The sequence below is a fragment of the Chlorocebus sabaeus genome, chromosome 8, assembly GCF_047675955.1.
Source record: "Chlorocebus sabaeus isolate Y175 chromosome 8, mChlSab1.0.hap1, whole genome shotgun sequence".
NCBI lineage: Eukaryota > Metazoa > Chordata > Mammalia > Primates > Cercopithecidae > Chlorocebus > Chlorocebus sabaeus.
The window spans coordinates 148,586,284-148,609,658 of NC_132911.1; the positions used below are offsets into that span (position 1 = coordinate 148,586,284).

Consider the following 23,375-nt stretch of genomic DNA (forward strand, 5'->3'; position numbering starts at 1 on the left):
ATACCATAAGATGTAAAGAGGTACCCACTTGGTGTAACAGCTATGAGGTCTGCTGAGTGTGAAGCTCCCCTCCTTTGCCTGCATAGGAATTGAGACATTCTATGGTTTCTGGGGCACAGGATCTGCAGGTCATAAGGGCAGGTTTTGAGGAAAATACCCATTTTTGAGTTGAATTTTTACTAAAAAGTTAGCATATCCTTTCTGATCTTGAATAAAGTTAAAGCTCCAGATAAAGGGTTTTCTAGGCCAGGCATGGTGCCTCATGCCTGTAATCCCAACACTTTCGGAGGCCAAGGTGGGCGGATCAGTTGAGGCCAGGAGTTCGAGACCAGTCTGGCCAACATGGTGAAACTCGTATCTACTAAAAATACAAAAATCAGCCAGGCATGGTGGGGCATACTTATAATCCTAGTTACTTGGGAGGCTGAGGCACAAGAAAAGCTTGAATCTGGGGGCGCAGAGACTGCAGTGAGCCAAGATCATGCCACTGCACTCCAGCCTGGGCAACAGAGCAAGACTGTCTCCAAAAAAAAAAAAAAAAAGTTTTCTAAATTTATGTAATTTCTCATTAATATATCTTTAGACTTTTTCCTTATTTCATACAAAACAGGTGTTTCCACACACTTAGGCTTTCCATCCATTTCACATGATACTTGATGAAAATATCTTTTTATATCACTTTATCCATATAACACTAGTGTTTTAAGAGAATACTGAAAATAGTCCAACTTTCAAATTTTAAGTGCAATAATTAGTATGGTTAATTGACATTTAGGAAGGGCATGTAATGTTCTTAGAAAAAGAACTTTATTTGGAATGTAAGATTTTATTGGGATAATAGTTCTTATGCCTTAAATTCCCTTAGTTCAAATAAACTAATGTCAAAGAAAAATTATGGCTGTTTTTACCAAAATTCACTACAATTTTATGATTACTCTCCAATATAACTTCAAGATGTTGAGGAAAATAAAACAGGCAGTCTCTGAAGTTTTTCCACAGGAACAGCATGCTAAGTGCTTCTTTTTTGAGTTATTTTGTGACACTGAATCACCAAAGAAAGGCTTCCTATAGAGTTAACAGAAACTTCTCTTGGGCTGAAGGCTGCTTGTGGTTCCACGTGCAGTTTCTGTGAGAATGGATTCTTGTGTCAGCCATGGGTCACAACTTTCTGTGCACTTTCTGGTGCTGGATTAGGTGGCCGTGCTGGTTGAAGGCACGCCCACACTCCCCGCACTCGTAGGGCTTCTCGCCTGTGTGGATTCGCTGGTGCTGGATGAGCACTGAGTACTGGCTGAAGGCCTTCCCACAGCTATTGCACTCATAGGGCTTCTCGCCCGTATGGGTCCTCAGGTGCACAATCAGAGTTGCTTTCAGGCTGAAGGCTTTGCCACACTCTGTGCACTGGAAGGGCTTTTCACCCGTGTGGATTCTCTCATGCTGGATCAGAGACCGGCGTGCACTGAAGGCGTGCCCACATTCACCACACACATAGGGTTTCTCCCCAGTGTGGACTCTCTGGTGCTGGATCAGGTGTGAGTGCTGAACGAAGGCCTTCCCGCATTCGTAGCATGCATAGGGCTTTTCCTCGGTGTGGATCCGCTCGTGATTCATCAGGGTGGACCGGTGGCTGAAGGTCTTCCCACACTCACTGCACTCATAGGGCTTCTCCCCGGTGTGCACGTTGTGGTGCTGAATGAGGACTGAGCGGTCGCTGAAGGCCTTCCCACACTCACTGCACGTGTAGGGCTTCTCCCCGGTGTGGATCCTTTGGTGCTGCAGCAGTGTCCTCTTTACACTGAAGGTTTTCCCACACTCATTGCACCTGTGAGGCTTCTCCCCAGTGTGTACCCTCTGGTGGCTCCGCAGGACAGTGCTATGGTTGAAGGCTTTCCCACACAATGGACACACGTACGGCCTTTCTCCCGTATGGATCCGCTGGTGCTGAATGAGATGTGAGAGCTGAGTGAAGGCTTTCCGACACTCAAGACATTCGTGAGGCTTCTCTCCCGTATGTATCTTGTGATGCTGAGCAAGATCTGAGCTCACTCTAAAGGCTTTTCCACACTCATTACACTCATAGGGCTTCTCACCTGTGTGAATTCTCCTGTGTTTACTAAGGACTGAGCTCTGGCTGAAGGCCTTCCCACACACATTGCACACATAGGGCTTCTCTCCAGTGTGGATACGTTGATGCTGAAGGAGGTGAGAACTCCGGCCAAAGCACTTCCCACACTCAACACACATGTAGGGCCTCTCTCCACTAGGCACTGCCTGGTGTGGAGTGAGTGGCACGCTTTGGCTTAAGCCCTGAACTTCACGGTGGTCAACAGAGTTTGGACTCAGAAAGAAGCTTCGCTTTGTTTCATTATTTTCTTGATCAATCCTCCCCAAGGGTGTTTTCCCCAGAATCACTGTTTCCTCTGAAATTAATGGCTTCGGACTCAAGTCTGTATTTTGATTCTCTCCCTTGGTTTCACATTCTGAAAGAACAAATCCAAAATGAAAATGTTAACGCTACTCAAAACTGAAGAGCTAGTGCAACACTGAAACTGGCCTTGCTGATGAAGGTGCAAAATCCCTCAATGCACATGTCTGTGTGAGCTAGAGAGGAACAGAACCACCATAACTGTGTCAAACAACTAGAAATCCGAAGATAATGTTTCCAAACAGGAATGTGCCAAGGCTAATAGTGAGGTTTAAGAGAAAGGTGTAAACTCCAGTTTGAGGTCACACCCCTGCGTGGAGTCCACAGAACAGCAGGGCAACAGCCCAGTGGTGCCTGAGCCCTGCCCTCCCAGGGGTCCTCATGTGGACAGAACTGAAATGCAGGCCCACACAACGTGGGTGCCCTGTGGGGCAGACAGCAGCACTTGGGCAGGCAGCGAGAGGTGTGAGCTATTGTGAGCAAGTTGGGGGGTGCCATCTGGAGACCAATAGACATTGTACATGAGGTAGGGGTGGTGGTGCTGTTACCTGTTTGTGGAAAATAATTCCTCTCTCTCTTTTTTTTTTTTTTTGAGACGGAGCCTTGCTCTGTTATCCAGGTTGGAGTGCGGTGGTGCCATCTCGGCTCACTGCAACCCCCACCTCTCGGGTTCAAGCGATTCTCGTGTCTGAGCCTTCTGAGTAACTAGGATTACAGACGCACGCCACCATGCCTGGCTAATTTTTGTATTTTTAGTAGAGATGGGGTTTTGCCGTGTCGGCCAGACTGGTCTTGAACTCTTGACCTCAAGTGATTCACCCACCTCGGTCTCCCAAAGTACTGGGATTACAGGCGTGAACCACCGGGCCTGCCATGTGGAAGATAATTTCATGTGCAGAATGCAGTGGTAGGAGGAGGGGAGGGAAGGACAAGACTGAAGGTGCAGAGGGACATAATGGGAATCTGCTGCCAAGTTTAGGCCACAGATGAGACCTTCAGGAGCAGCAGCACAGATGGCGGGAAAGGCTGGAGTGGAGACCCTTCGGGGAGCAGGTTGAGTGCTCTGCAGGCTGACTGTGTGTGAGTGGGTGGGAGGTAAGAGGTGCTGAGGACAACAGTGATTTTTTTTTTTTTAAGAGGAGTCTCGCTCTCTCACCCAAGCTGGAGTGCAGTGGCTACTATCATAGCTCACTGCAGGCTCAAGCTCCTGGGGGGGGCTCAAATGATCCTCCTGCCTTTGCCTCCCAAAGTGCTGGGATTACAGCCAGCACATTGTGCCTGGCTCTAAACATTATTTTATTTTATTTAGTTATGCATGTTTCTGAGCTTTCTATAATTTCATGGAGCACAGTCTTCTGGAACTTGTTTTCCCGTCAGCATTATGTTTTTGAGATATATCATGTTGTTGTACAGCAGTTATGCAATCATTTTCACTGCAGTATTTTCCATTACGTTAAAATACCATAGTTTGTTTATGTCTATTCTGTTTATGAACATAATTTTTTTTTTTTTGAGACAGAGTCTCACTCTGTCACCCAGGCTGGAGTGCAATGGCATGATCTCAGCTCACTGCAACTTCTGCCTCCCGGGTTGAAGTGATTCTCCTGCCTCAGCTTCCCTGGTGGCTGGGATTACAGGCACATGCCACCATGGCCAGCTAATTTTTTTGTATCTTTAGTAGAGACGGGGTTTCACCATGTTGGCCAGGATGGTCTCAAACTCCTGACCTTGTGATGCAGCCGCCTTGGCCTCCCAAAGTGCTGGGATTACAGGCATGAGCCACGGCACCCAGTCCTGAATTATTTAAAAATTTTTTTTAAATCATGAAGCATACTTCTGTGAAGGTTCTCCTATGTTTCCTGGTGCTTACACACAAATGCCCTTGCTGTATACATATGCAAGAGTGGGAAGTGGTAAACAGAGGAATTCATGTTTTCAATTTCAGGGTTTTTTTGGGTTTTTTTCCTTCAGTTTACCTCCATTCTCTCAGAATGTGGTATTTTCAATTTCATTGGATAATGCCAAACTTTTCCAAAGTGACTATGTGAATTTACATCCCCATTAGCTGCCCTACATCCTCACCCACATGTGATATTGTCAGATCTTTCTATTTTTTCCATTCTGAAGGTGTAACATCGTGTCAGTGGTTCTGATTTCCACTTTACTGATGAATAATGAGGCTGAGCAGTTTTCTTGTTTATTGGCCCTTTGGTTTTCCTAATCTACACAGAAACTTGTGCCTACTTTTCTTTTTGAGTATTTGTGTCTTTTTATTCTATTCAGAGGAATTTATTTATTAAATATATTGACAAACTGAAACAGTGAGAATTTAAGTTTTTTTAATTAAAAAACTTAAATTCACTATCTTCAGTTTAATTTTTTTGAGACGGAGTTTCATTCTTATTGCCCAGGCTGGAGTGCAATGGTGTGATCTCAGCTCACTGCAACCTCTGCCTCCCAGGTTCAAGCGATTCTCCTGCCTCAGCCCCCCGAGGAGCTGGGATTACAGGCATGCACCACCACGCCCAGATAATATTTTGTATTTTTAGTAGAGATGGGGGTTCACCATGTTGGCCAGCCTGGTTTCGAACTCCTGACCTCAGGTGATCCATCTGCCTTGGCCTCTCAAAGTGCTGGGATTACAGGCGTAAGCCACCGCCCCCGGCCCAGTTTAATACAATTTTTAACATATCTCATTTTAGAAAGTTACTCTGTGTGGGTTTTTTTGAGACAGGGTCTCACTCTGTCACCCAGGCTGGAGTGCAGTGGTGTGATCATGGCTCACTGCAACCTCCACCTCCTGGGCTCAAGCCATCCTCCCGTCTCAGCCTCCATGTGGCTGGGATTACAGGAATGCACCATGTCGGGCTAATTTTTAAATTTTATTTTGTAGTGTGGGGTCTCAGTATCTTGCCTAGGCTGGCTACCTGTTTTTTAAACTGATAGAAGTTTTAGTTCTTTCTTTCTTTAATGTATAAGCCTCATCTTCACAGAATAAAAGCCTATAGGCTAAAGAAATAGTTACTCATTTACACTGAAAAGTATTATTTCTATTGTCTGAAGTTTCACCAGGTGTGGTGGCTCATGTCTGTAATCCCAGCACTTTGGGAGGGCAAGGCGGGAGGATCACTTGAGGCCAGAAGTTCAAGACCAGCTTGTGCAACATGGTGAGACCCCGTCTCTACAAAAATTAGCTGGGTATGTTGGTCTACACCTGCGGTTATAGCTATTCTCGGGAAGCTGAAGTGGGAGGAATGCTTGAGCCCAGGAGGTTGAAACTGTGGTGAGTCATGATTATGCCACTGCACTCCAACCTGGGCAACAGAGTGACAGCCTGTCTAAAAAAAAAAAAAAAAGGTTCCTGAATGGGTGGCTTCTGACCTGATGACAAGATGGGCAAGATGTCTTTAATAATGAAACATAGGCCAGGCACAGTGGCTCATGCCTGTAATCCCAGCATGTTGGGAGGCTGAAGCAGGAGGATTGCTTGAGCCCAGGAGTTTGAGACCAGCTTGGGCAACATAGCAAGACCCTGTCTCTACAATGCACTCCAGCCTGAAAAAAAAACACACACACACACACACACTCAACTAACTGTATAAGAGATTACTCGCTCAATCATCCATGGCACGAAAGCATCATATGACTGACTGTGAGACAGACTCAAGTTGCTGTGAAGGTCAAACTTGCCTGCACCTTGCATCCATACTATGCAGAAGCTGGACTTCAGCCAAGAGTCACTTGCTTTTAGAATGACGGTTTCAGTTATTGTTTTAAGTATAAAGTAGGGAAGTATGTTTTAAGCATGACAAAAAAGGGAAAAAAAGTGATTTCACGGATATAAATTTTTAATTATAAAAACCCAGTAATCCCTCTAGGCCTACTATGGCTCACAAGAAAAGGAAAAATGTTTTAAGTATTAAAAAACACAAAAAGCCCCTCCCTGGTGTTTTGTAGCAATTGTGTGAGTTGTTTAACATGCTTCATGGCACCCTGAGTAGCCTCTACATTCTTGTAGAACATGAGCATTAACACCTTCAGAGATTGTACAGAATTAAAAAGATCAGGTATATACTTACCCCATGGACAAGATAAACTGTCTTGTGTACAGGCTGTAGTGTGGTCACATTTGAGGTTGTCTGGAAAAAAAACAGCAAGTTGAAGTGACAACAAAATACTCCCTTCAAGAGTGGAAAATCCTGGCCGGGCACGGTGGCTCACATCTGTAATCCCAGCACTTTGGGAGGCCGAGGCGAGCGGATCACTTGAGGTCAGAAGTTTGAGACCAGCCTGGCCAACATATAGTGAAATCCCATCTCTACTAAAAAATACAAAAATTAGCTGGATGTGGGACGTGGTGGTGCATGCCTGTAGTCCCAGCTACTCGGGAAGCTGAGGCGGTAGAATCGCTTGAACCCTGGAGGCAAAGAGGTTGCAGTGAGCTGAGATCGCACCACTGCACTCCAGCCTGGGGGACAGAGCAAGACTCCATCTCTCAAAAAACAAAAAGAAAAACAAAAAAGAGTGGAAAATCCTTTCATTGCTATTACAATGTGTAATTTACTGAGTTATAAACAGCAGAGGCAGGGTTGGGCAGGTGCACACACTTATCTATCCTGAGGAACTGCCAGGACAAGACAAAGGCATATTCTACTCCTCACCTGCTCTGATGCCAGCGGCAGTAATCCAGGTTGTGGCAGGTGGCTTCTGCTTCTGTGCACATCAGTAATCTAAAACTCACTCAGTCCCACTGTCCTCTGTGGCCTGTGCCAGAGGTGAGGTGACCAGGTGCTTCTGTGAAAAAACTTCTCATCTCCAACCAGCCATGCTCCCAGAGAATTTCAGTCTCTGTGGTATCAAATTCAAAGGGCACTCAAAGGGAGTTTAAGCTCTCCATCAGGTGAGTGAATAGCTGGACACAAGAGCGCCCAGGACTGGTTTGGCAGCGGCGGCAAAACGCCCTCCTGTGTTTTCTTGCCTCCTACAGGTGCAGTCAGCAAGCAGAAGTTCTATGCAAGATTTCCAAGACGTGATGATGTGTCTTCTTGTTTACAGTCACTTGGAAAATTAAATTCCTCTAGGGCTGGCATGTACCTTGTTCCTCTGAGGATATCTGATTTTGCAGGCCAGGAAGAGGTAGACTGTAACACCTGGTGCCCTATCCACATAAAGCTACTTCAGAAATAAGGAGGAGCTTACAAGGGGAAAACCACCACATCTGAAACGCCAAAGCTGATCAGCCAGTGGAGGTGTTGCCCAAACTGTCCCTGCTCACCCCGGGTGGGGCACACTATGGCAGGACAGGCTGACAGAGGTTTTCCTAAGACTCAGACATCACCTTACTGAAGTCAGAGGTTCTTTGCCTTAAGCAACCACAAACATGAACTTCAGGGTTGGATCTATGCACCATCTTTCCTTTTATAATTTTTTCCATCTAAAGGTCTTGTACACCTTTTGTTAGATTAATTCTTGGATACTTTATATTCCTGATGCTATTATAAATGTTATCTTTTAAAATATTACACCTTTGCTGGTTGCTGACAAATATAAATAAAATATTTTTGGCCAGGTGCAGTGGCTCATGCCTGTAATACCAGCACTTTGGGAGGCTGAGGCAGGTGGATCACCTGAGGTCAGAAGTTTGAGACTAGCCTGGCCAACATGGTGAAATCCTGTCTCTACTAAAACTATAAAAATTAGCTGGGCCTGGTGGCGTGGACCTGTAATACCAGCTATTCAAGAAGCTGAGGCAAAAGAATTGCTTGAACTGACCAGGCACGTTGGCTCACACCTGTAATCCTAGCACTTTGGGAGGCCGAGATGGGTGGATCACGAGGTCAGGAGATCAAGACCATCCTAGCTAACACGGTGAAACCTCGTCTCTACTAAAAATATAAAAAATTGGCCAGGCGCGGTGGCTCACGCCTGTAATCCCAGCACTTTGGGAGGCTGAGGCGGGCGGATCACAAGGTCAGGAGACCGAGACCATCCTGGCAAACACGGTGAAACCTCGTCTCTACTAAAAATACAAAAAAAAAATAAAAATTAGCTGGGCGTGGTGGCGGGCACCTGTAGTCCCAGCTTCTTGGGAAGCTGAGGCAGGAGAATGGCATAAACCCGGGAGGCGGCGGAGCGTGCAGTGAGCAGAGATCGCGCCACTGCACTCCAGCCTGGGCGACAGAGCAAGACTCCGTCTCAAAAAAAAAAAAAAAAAAAAGAAAGAAAAAAAGCTGGGTGTGGTGGCCGGCACTTACTCAGGAGGCTGAGGCAGGAGAATGGTGTGAACCTGGGAGGTGGAGCTTGCAGTGAGCCAACATGGCGCCACTGCACTCCAGCCTTGGCGACAGAGTGAGACTCTGTCTCAAAAAAAAAAAAAAAACAAAAACAAAAACAGAATTGCTTGAACCTGGGCAGCGGAGGTTGCAGTAAGCCGAGACTCATGCCACTGCACTCCAGCCTGGGTGACAGAGCAAGACTGTCACAAAAAAAAAAAAAAAAAAAAAAATTGTATCCAGCAAAACTGGTAATTTCCCTTGTGAAATTTTAATCAATCATTTTCCAGGTTGACAATCACATAAACTGCAAAAAATGCTTTTTTCTTTCCAATTCTTATAGCTTTGGTTTTGCCTTATTTTTAATTTTTATTTCTTTTTTGAAATAGAGTCTCACTCTGTCACCCAGGCTGGAGTGCAGTAGCGTGATCTCAGCTCACTGCAAACTCTGCCTCCCGGGTTCACGCCATTCTCCTGCCTCAGCCTCCCAAGTAGCTGGGACTACAGGCGCCCGCCACCACGCCCGGCTAGTTTTTTTCTATTTTTAGTAGAGACAGGGTTTCACCATGTTAGCCAGGATGGTCTCAATCTCCTGACCTTGTGATCCGCTCGCCTCGGCCTCCCAAAGTGCTGGGATTACAGGCGTGAGCCACCGCGCCCGGCCGGTTTTGCCTTATTTCATACATGGGATGCCCAGTACAGTGTTTATATAGACATGGGGATGACGGGCTCCTTTGTCTTGTTCTTGAGATGAAGCTGTGTGTTTTCAGCACTTCACCTTGAGTGTCAGGTTGAGACACTTTCTTTCCATATTTAGGATGCTTTGTTCTTTTCTAAATCATCAGGTAACTCTCAAAACCTGAATGTCCTATTAGGACCAAATCTGGCTAACCAGTCCAGGGACAGAATCACTGCAGCCACGCCCTAACTTCCTCTACATGGCTCTGCACATCAGCTTGTTGAAATTCACTGCTATGCTCACTTCCCACCGCTGACTGCCACCTGATTCAGCAACCCCTAGTCCAGACTCCTTTGCCAGACAAGGCCAGATAAGGTTTTACCCCAGGTGGAAGCCACTCCAGTCAGCGGCTCAGTATGAACTAGGTCCACAGCTTTGCTCAGGACCTGTTTAGCCCTCGTGAGGGAGGGGCCAGCTCTCCTCACTCACCTGAGTAGTCACTCCACAGGCCCTGGCTCTTCTTGGCCCCCTTCCTGTCCAGGACCCAGGGATCTTCCCCTCGTTCCAGCTGGGAGATTATGTCAGGCTTGGATCCTGGAAGTCCTGCTCGTGGGGAGGGAAGTCTTTGTTTATACAATATTTACAGAGCCCCCTCCCCCTGCCCAAGCCACTTGTGGGGACATGAGAATGGACAGGACTGACCTTCTGCTGGAGCGGAGCACCCAGAGAGGTGATGAGAACAAACCTCCAGGACCAGCCTGCCCCAGGCCCCGTACCCTGAGAAGCCCCCACCCCAGTCTAATACACAGATACACAGACAAGGCCTGCTAAGGGGGCTTACCCAATGAGACTACATTTCCATAGGTTTCCATCATCACATTTCTGTAGAGGCCCCTCTGAGCAGGACACAGGCGGTCCCATTCATCCTGGGAGAGGAGCACAGCCACATCCTCGAAGGTCAATTTGGCCTGGAATGACAGGGGCTGCTGTAAGTAAGACCAAATCCTGACCTCTGTGATGGGGAGTGGGTGCATGTGACATGAGCAGTTGGCAATGGGGGGCAGGGGGCTCTGTGAGCTGAGGTGGGTAATGGGAAGGGGCCACAGAGTTCAGGGGATGCAGTGATGCTCTGGCTGTTCTCAGGAGCTCTATGGGGCACAGAAGGAACCACAGGGCTCTGGCTGGGGGCACTGCATAAGCATTGGGGACAGTTTACCTGGGGTCCTGCCGGCACTGGCAGGAGCCTGGCTGCTGCCATCACCTGGTCTCCTGGGGCCTCTGAGGATCACAGAAATTGAAGGAGCCTGTGGGGCTGAGGAAGAGGAGGGGGCAAATGAGGGGCATGGCCTTGAGACCCTAACTTCCTGGTGGGCCCTCAGGGGATCCCTGGGCCTCAGAGTCAGTGAGGGGCACACTGAGGTCAGGTGCAAGGAGCTGCTACTTTTGCAGCCTTGGTCTGCCTTGCCTCCCCCATGAACTCTGACCCTATGGTTCAGGAGCCTGTCCAGGCTCTGAACACACAGTTCCTGGTCTGCCCAGCCAGTACTGGGCTCTCTGAACACCAGGTGCAAGGCACTTGCTGCACCCTGGTCCTGGCCCATGGTCCTGCCATACACAAGGTCACCAAGGCCCACACCAGCTCACCAAGGCCCTGTGTGTTCTATACCTGAGGCACTCACACAAGTACCAGACTGTCCCCAAGTCATGTGGGGGATACAGGCGTCAGGCAAAGCTGTTTCCCCAAACACCCTCCCAATTAAGAAAGCCTTGGCCACCAGGGTGACAATAAGACTCCCCTCACCCCACCCTTAGGCAGCCCTGGTGCTCCAGTGTGGCACCAGGTTCAACCAGGTATTCAAAGGGGAGGCATGAGAAGTGGTCAGCTCTGGACAAACTGAGTCAACAGTGGCCCAGGGATCTGGTCTGAGCAGCTGAAGGAAAACTTGTCATCAAGTGAGAAAGGGATGCTTGGGGTAGTGGGGCCGGTGCTGGAACATAACACAAGGTAAGCAAGGGTATCTGACACACACCCACACGGCCGGGAAAAAGGGGGAGCGGGGGCAAGAGCTTTCCTGACACATTTGGTCCTGTACAGGATAGGGTTCACAGTCCTTTGGAGCATCAACGTCTGTGACAGGTTCACAGAAACCAAGCAGGTGACCAAAGGTGGGAGATCACTCCAGAAAAACATGGTATAAGAAAGCAACCAACCCCCTCACATGCTTGGCTCAGATGGGCACCACAACACGGTGCTTTAAGAGTGACAAAATCGGTGTCAGGGCTGCCCGGAAGAAAGGGCCTGGGGGCAGAAGTCAAGGGATATCATAATCCCATTGTCTATAAAACATCAGATATAGGCGGGCGTGGTGGCTCATACCTGTAATCTCAGCACTTTGGTAGGGCGAGGTGGGTAGATCACCTGAGGTCAGGAGTTTGAGACCAGCCTGGCCAACATGGTGAAACCCCGTCTCTACTAAAAATACAAAAATCAGGCCAGGCGCAGTGGCTCACGCCTGTAATCCCAGCACATTGGGAGGCCGAGGCAGATGGATCAACCGAGGTTGGGAGTTCAAGACCAGCCATGACCAACATGGGGAAACCCCGTCTCTACTAAAAACACAAAATTAGCTGGGCGTGATGGTGCATGCCTGTAGTCCCAGCTACTCGGGACGCTGAGGCAGGAGAACTGCTTGAACCCGGGAGGTGGAGGTTGCGATCAGCCAAGATCACGCCATTGCACTTCAGCCTGGGCAACAAGAGCAAAACTCCATCTCAAAAAAAAAAAAAAAAAAATCAGCTGGGTATGGTGGTGCGTGCCTGTAATCCCAGCTGCTCAGGAGGCTAAGGCAGGAGAATCACTTGAACCCACGAGGCGGAGGTTGCAGTGAGCTGAGATCGTGCCACTGCACTCCAGCCCGGGCAACAGAGTGAGACCCTGTCTCAAAACAAAACAACAAACACACATCAGATATATGTATATATTTGCATAGACAACTTTCAGGAAGATACAATAAACTAACTGCCTGCCTCTGAAGAACAGGACAGGGAAAAATGGATGGAGAAAGGCTGACTCTCAACCCTCCCCCGTGCTGCTGTTCTCCAAAAATGCCCACTCCCTCCAAATGTGTGTGTGTGTGCACATTTCTGTGTACGTGCAATGCAATTCTAATTAGAATTCCAATGGAAGTCTTTTAAAGGAATGACTAAAACTACTTGAGAATTCATAAGAATGGATGCTAGAGAATAGCCAAGAATGAAACTGGAAAGAACAGGGGGTAGGGCCTGCCTTGCCAGGAATCAGAGCCAAGGGTGGGTAGGAAGGCACTGTAATTAAACCAGCAGGTTGTCGACAGAGGAACAGATGAGGCCAGGTAGGTATGTGGGAAGTTGGAAGATAACAAAAATGGTACATTTTAGTTCAGCAGGAAATCAGTGGTTCCTTCAGTAACTTGTGTGTACCCAGATGGGACACATTAATAACCAGTTTTGTTTGTTTGTTTTGAGACAGAGTTTCCCTCTTGTTGCCCAGGCTGGAGTGCAGGGCGAGAACTTGGCTCACCGCAACCTCCACCTCCTGGGTTCAAGTGATTCTCCTGCCTCAGCCTCTCCGGTAGCTGGGATTACAGGCATGTGCCACCATACCTGGCTAATTGTTTTTGTATTTCTTTTTTGAGACGGAGTCTCGCTCTGTCGCCTAGGCTGGAGTGCAGTGGTACGATCTTGGCTTACTGCCAGCTCCGCCTCCTGGGTTCACGCCATTCTCCTGCCTCAGCCTCCCGAGTAGCTGGGACTACAGGCACCCGCCACCATGCCCGGCTATTTTTTGTGTTTTTAGTAGAGACAGGGTTTCCCCATGTTGGTCAGACTGGTCTCGAACTCCTGACCTCAGGTGATCCGCCCACCTCGGCCTCCCAAAGTGCTGGGATTACAGGCGTGAGCCACCGTGTCCAGTCACCAATTTTTTTTTTTTTTTTTCAGACGAAGTCTTGCTCTGTTGCCCAGGTTGGGGTACAACGGCGCGATCATGGCTCACTGCAACCTCCGCCTCCCAGGTTCAAGCAATTCTCTTGCCTCGGCTTCCCGAGTACCTGGGATTACAAGCACCTACCACCATGCCCAGCTAATTTTTTTTTTTTTTTTTTTTTTTTTTTTGAGACAGAGTCTCACTCTGTCGCCCAGGCTGGAGTGCAGTGGCCAGATCTCAGCTCACTGCAAGCTCCGCCTCCTGGGTTTACACCATTCTCCTGCCTCAGCCTCCTGAGTAGCTGGGACTACAGGCGCCCGCCACCTCGCCCGGCTAGTTTTTTGTATTTTTTAGTAGAGATGGGGTTTCACCGTGTTAGCCAGGATGGTCTCGATCTCCTGACCTCGTGATCCGCTGGCCTCGGCCTCCCAAAGTGCTGGGATTGCAGGCTTGAGCCACCGTGCCCGGCTAATTTGTTTTGTATTTTTAGTAGAGACGGGGTTTCACCATCTTGGTCAGGCTGGTCTTGAACTCCTGACCTCAAGTGATCCACCTGCCTTGGCCTCCCAAAGTGCTGGGATTATAGGCATGAGTCACTGCGCCCAGCCCAACAGTAACCAATTTTGGATTAAGACGAAGACCAAGTGTGATCATTAACAGTGGCCTCATGTGCTCCTGGTCCCCCTGTCTGACATCTGCCTATCCTCAAGGGCAGAAGTGCCTTCTCTCCTACCACACCCTGACCCTTTCCATGGGTCACCCACCAGCACACAGATCTGCCATTTCTTTATTTTGAAACAGAATCTCGCTCTGTTGCCCAGGCTGGAGTGCAGTGGTATGATCTCGACTCTGCAACCTCCGTTTCCCAGGCTCAAGCGATCCTCCTACCTTAGTCTCCTGAGTAGCTGGGACAACAGGCACCTGCCTCCATGCCCGGCTAATTTTTGTACTTTTTGTAGGGATGGGGTTTTACCATGTTGCCCAGGCTAGTCTCGAACCCCTGAGCTCAAGTGATCTGTCCCTCTCAGCCTCCCAAAGAGCTGGAATTACAGGCGTGAGTCACTGTGCCTGGCCCTGCACACGAATTTGACCTTTGGTGAATGCACAGCTCTAGTCCCCTGGAAACCTGGCAGAGGTGGGTGGTCATCCTCTCTACAGCCCAACCACACCTGGGCTGGGACTCAATGATGAACAACCACAGGAAGTACATTCAGGGCCTCCTGAGCAGGTCTTGCAGCCAGTTCTCCCGACACAGGAGGTGTGGCTTGTATGACCACGAGGCTTTTGACTAGGCTAACTCGTCCTCCTACCTGCATCTTGTGTTTATGCACCTGAGTACTCCCTGGATGGCTGCTGAATGATGCTGGCTAGCTTTTCCATGAACCTGTTGCTAGGCATGGTTGTCCTGTGAGTCTGAAAAGTCAGTTGAGCCCAGCAGCTCTTTTGGTACACTTGAGCTGGTGACCCCCGTCCCTCTGACTCAACATTTCAATATGGGTGTCTCATAGCATCTCAGACACTTAATATTCCAAACCGAGCACCTCCTCTACCACCATTTCTGCGCCCAGCTTGGTCTGTGAACTTGTACATAAGCCTCCTTCCTTCTTCACTCTCACATTTCTAATTCACCTTCCAAGCACATCCAGAACCTGACCACGTTGCCCATCTCGCCCTCCCTGCCCCACGACAACCACCCCTAGATGTTCAGCAGCTCTCAGCACAGTCTGCCAGCCAGGCCCCTCCATCTACCTTCCTGTGAGAACGCAGTGACTGTCCTCTGCTCCGAGGTCCTCCCAGGACCCCACTGGCTCCTCTGGGCCTGCCCCAAACTTTGTGATTTTCCTCAGAGCCCTGCAGCCCTTCATCCCTTGGCCTGGGCCCCCCGTCCATCTCTCAGAGACCTCTGCCCCACCCACCGCAGCAGCCCGGGCCCCCCCCGTCCATCTCTCAGAGACCTCTGCCCCACCCACCGCAGCAGCCCGGGCCCCCCCCCCGTCCATCTCTCAGAGACCTCTGCCCCACCCACCGCAGCAGCCCGGGCCCCCCCCGTCCATCTCTCAGAGACCTCTGCCCCACCCACCGCAGCAGCCCGGGCCCCCTGTCCATCTCTCAGAGACCTCTGCCCCACCCCCACCCACCGCAGCAGCCCGGGCCCCCCGTCCATCTCTCAGAGACCTCTGCCCCACCCCCACCCACCGCAGCAGCCTGGGCCCCCCGTCCATCTCTCAGAGACCTCTGCCCCACCCACCGCAGCAGCCCGGGCCCCCCGTCCATCTCTCAGAGACCTCTGCCCCACCCACCGCAGCAGCCCGGGCCCCCCCCAGCGCTCACCCTGTCCCTTTCTCCTGCACCAGCAGACCAAGAAGCAGGCCCAACAGAGTCATCAGTGGTCGACTTTTTTTTTTTTTTTAAATTACTTCTAGGCTAATGATTAAAAATTGCCAGGCAATGTACTTTTTAAAACTTTTAATTAATTTCTTAGAGACAGGGTCTCACTTTGTAGTCCAGGCTGGAGTACAGTGGCTCAATCACAGCTCAATGCAGCCTCCATCTCCTGGGCTCAGGTCATCCTCCCACTTCAGCCTCCCAAGTAGCCAGGATTACAGGTCACAGCACCAGGCCTGGATAATTTAATTTTTTTTGGTAGAGACGAGGTCTTGTTATGTTGCCCAGACTGGTCTTGAACTCCTGGGCTCAAGGGATCCTCCCTCCCTGGCCTCTGAAAGTGTCAAGATTACAGGCCTGAGCCACCACACCCAGCCTGTTTGTTGAATAAATGAATGAAGAGCAATGAGCTCACACTTTATGCCATTTGTAATAGCAAGTACGGAGTCAACACTTGAAACTGGCAGGCGTGGGAAAGTGAAGTTTCTCATACTCTTAAGAAGGCTACCTAGCAGTATTTAGGCAAATCAGACTGGCTCTTGGATAGTGGGTACCTTATAAGAATGGATGTGGGTGAGCGTGCAGATTCAAGGATGTTGCTGAGGCAAATGCTATGTTGGTCCTTCCACATACAAGTTACACACCTGGCCGGGCGCGGTGGCTCAAGCCTGTAATCCCAGCACTTTGGGAGGCCGAGACGGGCGGATCACGAGGTCAGGAGATCGAGACCATCCTGGCTAACACGGTGAAACCCCGTCTCTACTAAAAATACAAAAAACTAGCCGGGCGAGGTGGCGGGCGCCTGTAGTCCCAGCTACTCCGGAGGCTGAGGCAGGAGAATGGCGTAAACCCGGGAGGCGGAGCTTGCAGTGAGCTGAGATCCGGCCACTGCAGTCCAGCCCGGGCTACAGAGCAAGACTCCGTCTCAAAAAAAAAAAAAAAAAAAAAAAAAAAAACAAAAAACAAGTTACACACCTGCTAAAGAGGAAGATGTATGCTGTGTCAGGTCGCCAGATGGGTGAGTGAAAACGCAGTATGGGGTCAGCATGCAGGGGACAATCTCATTTTATAAACTATGACTTTGAGCCCATGAAGGGTACGTGCATCACAAGGACCTGGGACTGGTTCACCTGCCTCACTTGGGCCAGCTGCACTGAGGCCCCACCTGTAAGTTCAGGAGATGACACACTCCTCTGAAGGCCTGGAGATCATGTGGTTGGTGAGAGGAGAGCACTAAGAACAGGCTTGGCTCAGAGGAGGATGCTGCTGGATAAGGTGTTATTATCTATTTGATTAAATTAACACACAGAAGAAAAACTCCAACGGACAATACCAGGCTGTCAACAAGTGTGCGGCAAGGAGAAGTGAAAGGGAGAGACTGCCACCTGGGGTGAGTCTCAGAAAAGCATAAACACGAAATGCAGTATCAGGTCTCTATTGAAAGATGACCTTCACATATTGCTAAGTAAAAAAAAAAAAAATCGGCCGGGCGCGGTCGCTAATACCTGTAATCCCAGCACTTTGGGAGGCCACAGGAGTTCGAGACCAGCCTGGCCAACATAGTGAAACCCCATCTCTACTAAAACTACAAAAAATTAGCCAGGCGTGGTGGCAGGCGCCTGTAACCCCAGCTACTCGGGAGGCTGAGGCAGGAGAATTGCTTGAACTTGGGAGGCAGAGGTTGCAGTCAGCTGAGATTGTGCCACAGCACTCCAGCTGGTGTGACACAGCAAGACTCTGTCTCAAAAAAAAAAAAAAAAAAAAAAAATCACAGTCTGATTGTATTCTGGTAATAAATGAACAAAAATGGCTGGGCATGGTGACTCACACCTATAATCCCAGTACTTTGGGAGGCCAAAGTGGGAAAATTGCCTGAGTTCAGGAGTTCAAGACCACCTTGGACAATATAGTGAGACCTACACTTTTATCTCTACAAAAAAATTTTAAAAATTAGCTAGTCTGTAGACCCAGGTACTCTGGAGGCGGAGATGGGAAGACTGCTTGAGCCCAGGAGGTCAAGACTGCAGTAAGCTGTGACTGCACCACTACACCCCGCCCTGGGCAACAGAATGAATCCCTGTCTCAATAACTAACTAACTAAATATTTAAAAATATATACAAAATACATTTTAAAAGTGGTATTAACTAGTTTAAATTTTTTCCTTATACTATGGCAGATAAAAGGTTTCAGTCTCCTGGAACAAGCCTGTAACAGGAAACCAGGCCAGGCGAACACCATGGGCCTCAACCTAAACCTTGCATACTCAAGCAGAAAAACGTAAGAGCTATCTGGGGTGACAGAAACTGGCTTTTAACAACACACTCCATCCACACTTCATGGGATTCTGAGGTCCAACTCCAAGTTTTGTTCCATGAGAACACAGTTCAGGCAGGGAGAGAGCGTGATGTGGACCGTTTTTAAAAATTAAAAGAAAGGCTCATGACGAGTCCTCTATAGATGCCAGGCTCCAAGGCCAGGGGCTGGGACAGGCTGGAAATCACCGCCATCGAATACTGGAAGTGGAGTTTGAGGACCCCCCCTTGGGGCCATACCAACAGCTAACAAATGGGCAGTATGAAGAACACCCACTCGGGGCACTGGCTGAGCAACGATCCCACCCACCCACTGGTCACAAAGGTGGCAGCATGAAGAGTTCACTTTTCAAACTCAGAAATTTCAATTTTGAAAATTTCCCTAAGGAATAATCCAAAACAAAAACAATAGATCAATGTTGTTAACAGCAACTGGCTTTCCAGTTTTCTTTAGGTGATCAAAAGCCACATCGCAGTGAGACACTCCTATCACTCTTTTTGGAATTCCTGACTGTCTTGATGTGACAAAGCAGTATGCCTGCCATTCCAGAGGACCCTGAACATGGTGACACACTGGGACAGGCAGATTTGGAGTCTCCTGGTCTGGGGTGAGCTGCCAGGATCTCCTGCAGAGCCACTGCCTTCTCTTGCTTCTCATCATCCTCACTCCCTGGACTTCCTGCTAACAAGCACTGCTCCCTCTTCATCACCAAGGAGCCCCTACCTCCAGGGTGAAAGCACTTTCAAGAGAGGCAGCTTCTGAGTCACCTGTGAGCACAAGGCAAAACACTGCTAAACTTGACCTAATCTAAACTAAGTAACCTAAACTAACCCTAACCTGCAACCTTTCCAGAATTAATGATCAGAAATATGTATCCAAATTGATAGCTTTCTGGCTGAGCACAGTGGCTCATGCCTGTAATGCCAGCACTTTGGGAGGCCAGGGTGGGTGAATCACCTGAGGTCAGGAGTTCAAGACCAGCCTGGGTGACATGATAAAACCCCGTCTCTGCTAAAAATACAAAAATCAGCCAGGTATGGTGGCACATGCCTGTAATTCCAGCTCCTCCCGAGGCTGAGGCATGAGAATTGCTTGAACCCGGGAGGTGGAATTTGCAGTGAGCTGAGATCCCACCATTGCACCCCAGCCTGAGCAACAGAGCGAGACTCCATCTCAAAAGATGAAAAGCAAATAAACAAACAAAACAAAAAACAAACAACCAAACTGATAGCTTATATACCAGTAACACCTAGTCAGAAAATATGAAGGGAAAAAAATCTATTCAACAAATAGCAACAAGAAACAAGATTAAACCTTAGAAATGCACAGGATCCCTATAAAGAAAGCTGTAAAACATCAAGGAAACACTTGAGGACACTGATCTGGGAAAACATTTTTTGGGTAACACCTCAAAAGCACAGAAACAAAAGCAAACTAGACAAATGGAATTACATCAACTAAAAAGCTTCTGTACAGGAAAGGAAACAATCAGCAGAGTGAAGAGACAACACACAGAATGGGAGAAAATATTTACAAACTGTCCATCCAATAAGGGATTAATAACCAGAACGCAGAAGGGAGTCAAACAATTCAATAGAAAGCAACAACTAATCTGATTTAAAAACAGGTAAATGATCTGAATAATATATCAAAAAAAGACAATATGGCCAACAGGCATATGAGAAAAACTAAAAATAGATCCACTATGTGACCCAGCAATTCCACTGCTTGGTATATACCCAAAAGAAAGGAAGTTAGTATATCAAAAAGATATCTGAACAAACATGTTGACTGCGGCACTATTCACAATAGCTAAGATATGGAATCAACCAAAATGTACATCAAATAAATGGATACAGAAAATGTGGTATATGTACACAATGGAATATGATTCAGCTATAAAAACAATCAAATTATGTCATTTGCAGCAACAGGGATGGAACTGGAGGTCATTATGTTAATTGAAATATGCCAGGTACAGAAAGACAAATATTGCATGTTTTCATTTGTATGTGTGAGTTTAAAAAGCTGGTCTCATGGAGGTAGAGGGTAGAATGATGGTTACCAGAGGATGGGAAGGGTGGGGTTGGAGGGAGGTGAACATAGGTGTTAATGACTACAAACATACAGTCAGATATAATGAATAAGTTCCAGTGTCTGATACCACGGTAAGGTGACTATAGTTAATAATTTATTGTATATTTCAAAACAACCAGAAGAGATGTGAAATGCTTCTAACACAAAAAATGATGTTTGAGGTGACATATCCTAATTACCCTGATTTGATCATTATACATTGTATGCTATCCTTGTATCAAAATATCACATGTACCCCATGAATATGTATAATTATTATATTCAATAAAAAAGAACTTTAAAATACAGGTATATTTTTATTATTTTATGTGGGAAGGGCCGTTCTAAGCAAAATACCAAAAGCAGAAAGCAGAGATCCAGAGATCCACAGCTTATAAATCAAAATCGTATGCGCATCAAAGTTACCAAACTCCAAAAATGGACCTAAAGGCATGCAACAATTTAGTGTATGACAAAAGCGGTTTTTCAAATCAATGGAAAGATCAATGGTATTAGAAATGCCTATGATTTAGGGGAAAAAACGAAGCTGGCGTCCACGCTCACCCCACAAGAAAATATGAATTCCAGAGGTATCCAACATTTTACAAGTACCACAGAAAAACAAGAGTTTATTTTAAAAATAATCTTGGAGTGGGGAAAGCCATTTAAAACACAGCACAAAGCCCCAAATGCCTTAAGGCAAAATATTTGACTCTTAAAAATTTTAAATTTTCTATTTTGAAAAAGCCCAAACCAGAACCAAACACCATAATCAGAGTCAAAAGACAAATTGAGAAGTATCTTCTCAACACATGGAAAAAAATAAGAGCTGGTAAATCACAAAGTAATACAAACGGTTAAAACACAAATGAAGGGATTTCAACCTCACCAATAAACGAAAAACGTCGACCTGGCAGGAATGCAGTGACCTGTCAAGGGCACAGGACCAGAGCCCCGGAGGGGGCGGGAATGGCAATGGCAACCTCTCACCGTTACCCCCTTGGTAGAGTCCACCGGGCAGAGACACCTACGTCCAGAAGACAGTTACGAACTGAAAAACCCACGCGCACCGACCCGGCGGAGGACGAGCGGAGCGCCCCCTGCCGCCCCGTGTTAGTCCAAACGACAGCAGCTTCCCTTTGATGACAGAGAAAAGGGCGTGCGCGCGTGCCTAGAGCGCCCACGGCATCCGAAACTGTTCCCAGTTCCTGCCTCTTCACGCACTGGCAGAGTGCTGGGGGTGACTTATATTCCTCTGACGTGCCTGCATTACAAGTACTGCATATTATTTTCAACTTTAAAATTAAGCCAATAAACAAGGAAAATATTTGCTGTGTTGCAAAGCGTTGGGCTCCTTCATTAAAATAGGGCTCTGACAAAGTAACAGAAAAGACAGCATCGATAGCAAAACGGGGAGAGGATAAGACACCCGGCAAGCAGCACACTCGACCAACTGCTGAGACGAAAGCAGCTCGTTTTCGTCTTGACGCGGGAAGACTTTTTACAGCTAAATAAAGTGGCGCTCCCGGTGCGCCGCCGGGGTCTTCATGGGGCTCCTCAGGTTGTGCATAAAACAGAAAAAACCTCCATTTTTATATGTTGGGCAAGCTCCCCACCCCTTTCCGGGCCCATCCCAGGGGACACGAGATCCCCAGGAGCGCGGCAAGGAGAGCGGCCCGGGGGTCCGGACTGCGCCCCTAGGACTCCGGCCAACCTGGCCCGAGGCACGGCGCCGGTAGAAAGCGCGCGGGAGGGCCCGAGGGGGAGCAACGCCGGAGATCTGAGGAGATGCAAGGTGGGAGGGACGCCGGGGCTCCGCAGGGGCCCACGGGGGGCGGGGCGCGGAAGGGCCCGATGGGGTCCGAGGCGGGCGGGGGCGCGGGAGGGCCCGAGGGGGTCCAAGGCCGGGCGAGGGGAAGGGAGGGGGAGAGGGCGCGGCCTTGGCCCTGGGGAGGCGGCAGCCGCGCGTCCGGGAGGGGAGGGGATCAGCGTAAACGGAAGGGGCAGTGCGTGCTCGCGGGGAAGAGTCCACGATTCGTGTGGAGGACGCGCCGGCTCGGGTGTCCATGATGGGAGAGGGTCCTGGCTGCCGCCGACACGCGGCCCCCACTCACCGTCCACGCCGCAGCCTCACGCGCGAAGAAGCGGCATCCCGCAGCACCCTCAGACAAAGGGCTGCCCCGCCCCGTCTGCGCAGCCGCCAATCCCTGGGGGCTCCTGCCCCTCCGTTCCCGCCCCCACGGCTGAGTTCGCCAATCCTGGAGGGCAACGCATGTTTACGTCACTTGACCCGCCTCCCCGCCCGAAGCCTCCCTCGGTGACCGACTGCAGGGAGCTCTCAGGCGCCACCGAGAGCCAGGCCTCCGCGATCCCTAGAGGGGCCGAACTGCTCTGGGCAGTGGGCCCGGCCGGCTCCCCGGCCGCACTTCCGGGCGCGTAGGCTACAGCCCACCTTCGAGCCTTACCAGCTCGCAGTCCCGGTTCCCGAGTTCCTGCCGCCGTCGCCCTGTGGGGGACACCCCTGCCTGCCCCGCAGCCCCTGCTCGATCTGCGCTGGCTTCGGCCGTCCTGGAACTCGAGCTCGTTCCCCCCTCCAAGCCTCTGCCCTTGCGGTCCCCGCTGCTGGGAACGACCTTGCCCTCAGCCGCCTGGCTGGTCCCTGCGCAGCTGCAGTGCGAATGTCGCCTCCTCAGGGGCCCTTTCTCTTCCTTCGTTGCAACACTGAAGTCCTCTTGTTTGATGACTTTCGTGAGGTTATTCCGCCCACTTAGGAGGCTGAGCGCTGCGAGGTCGGAGGCGCAGCCTCTCTTCGCTGTGCCCGGCGCGGCGTGGTCCCGGCAGGGGGCGACACTGAACAGCGACCGCCTCCGTCGCCCACTCGGCGCTGGTGTTTGCTTTTTGGTGTTTACACCGCGCACCTGGGGGAGAGGGGCGGGCCACACCCGCGCGGAGGCTTCGGCACAGCCCAGGACCTGACAGCCGCGGCAGGGCGGGTGGGGCTGGTTTGGAGCGGTGCCAGGGGAGGGGAAGGCCGGCGCCGAGTCCACTTTCCGCTGGCCTCACTCCCGAAGGCCAGGTCCGCGTCGTGCATCGGGCGCGTGGCCAGGCCCAGACTGTCAAGAGGCTTCTCCACAGGGCGGGGCTGGGGGCTGCTGGGGGGGCGGCGGGGAAGGCTTAAGGTTGGGGGGTGGGCTCGAAGCGAGTCCCCGGCCCGCGCTGTTGGAAGCGGAGGCCGGGAGGATGTGGCGATAATTCCGTAA

The 23,375-nt window shown here is 49.5% G+C and overlaps 1 protein-coding gene across 3 annotated transcripts; it reads right to left on the minus strand.

Annotated features, from left to right (window-relative positions):
* On the minus strand, positions 1-23,037 carry ZNF250 (zinc finger protein 250). Of its 3 annotated transcripts, none has more exons than XM_008002025.3 (6): positions 22,581-23,037; positions 10,593-10,688; positions 10,218-10,344; positions 9,866-9,979; positions 6,505-6,564; positions 1-2,480 (listed from the first exon to the last, which is right to left on the minus strand). In XM_008002025.3, exons 2-6 carry the CDS (start codon positions 10,632-10,634, stop codon positions 1,159-1,161), a joined length of 1,665 nt encoding a protein of 554 aa, XP_008000216.1. In that variant the 5' UTR covers positions 10,635-10,688; positions 22,581-23,037; the 3' UTR covers positions 1-1,158. The 3 variants fall into 3 exon arrangements, with proteins under 3 accessions (XP_008000216.1, XP_008000215.1, XP_008000217.1); XM_008002024.3 differs by lacking the exon at positions 22,581-23,037 and adding an exon at positions 22,230-22,319; XM_008002026.3 differs by lacking the exon at positions 22,581-23,037 and adding an exon at positions 21,005-21,958.
* Between the last annotated feature and the right edge of the window lie 338 nt (positions 23,038-23,375).

Bases quoted from the DNA above. Each gene is read 5' to 3' on its own strand.
- ZNF250 (XM_008002025.3), bottom strand. From the start codon at position 10,634: ATGGCAGCAGCCAGGCTCCTGCCAGTGCCGGCAGGACCCCAG. The intron at 9,980-10,217 runs GTAAGCCCCCTT...CCCCACGAGCAG, and splicing joins TGGAAATGTAGTCTCATTGG to GACTTCCAGGATCCAAGCCT. The intron at 6,565-9,865 runs GTGAGTGAGGAG...TTTTTTTTCCAG, and splicing joins CCTGTGGAGTGACTACTCAG to ACAACCTCAAATGTGACCAC.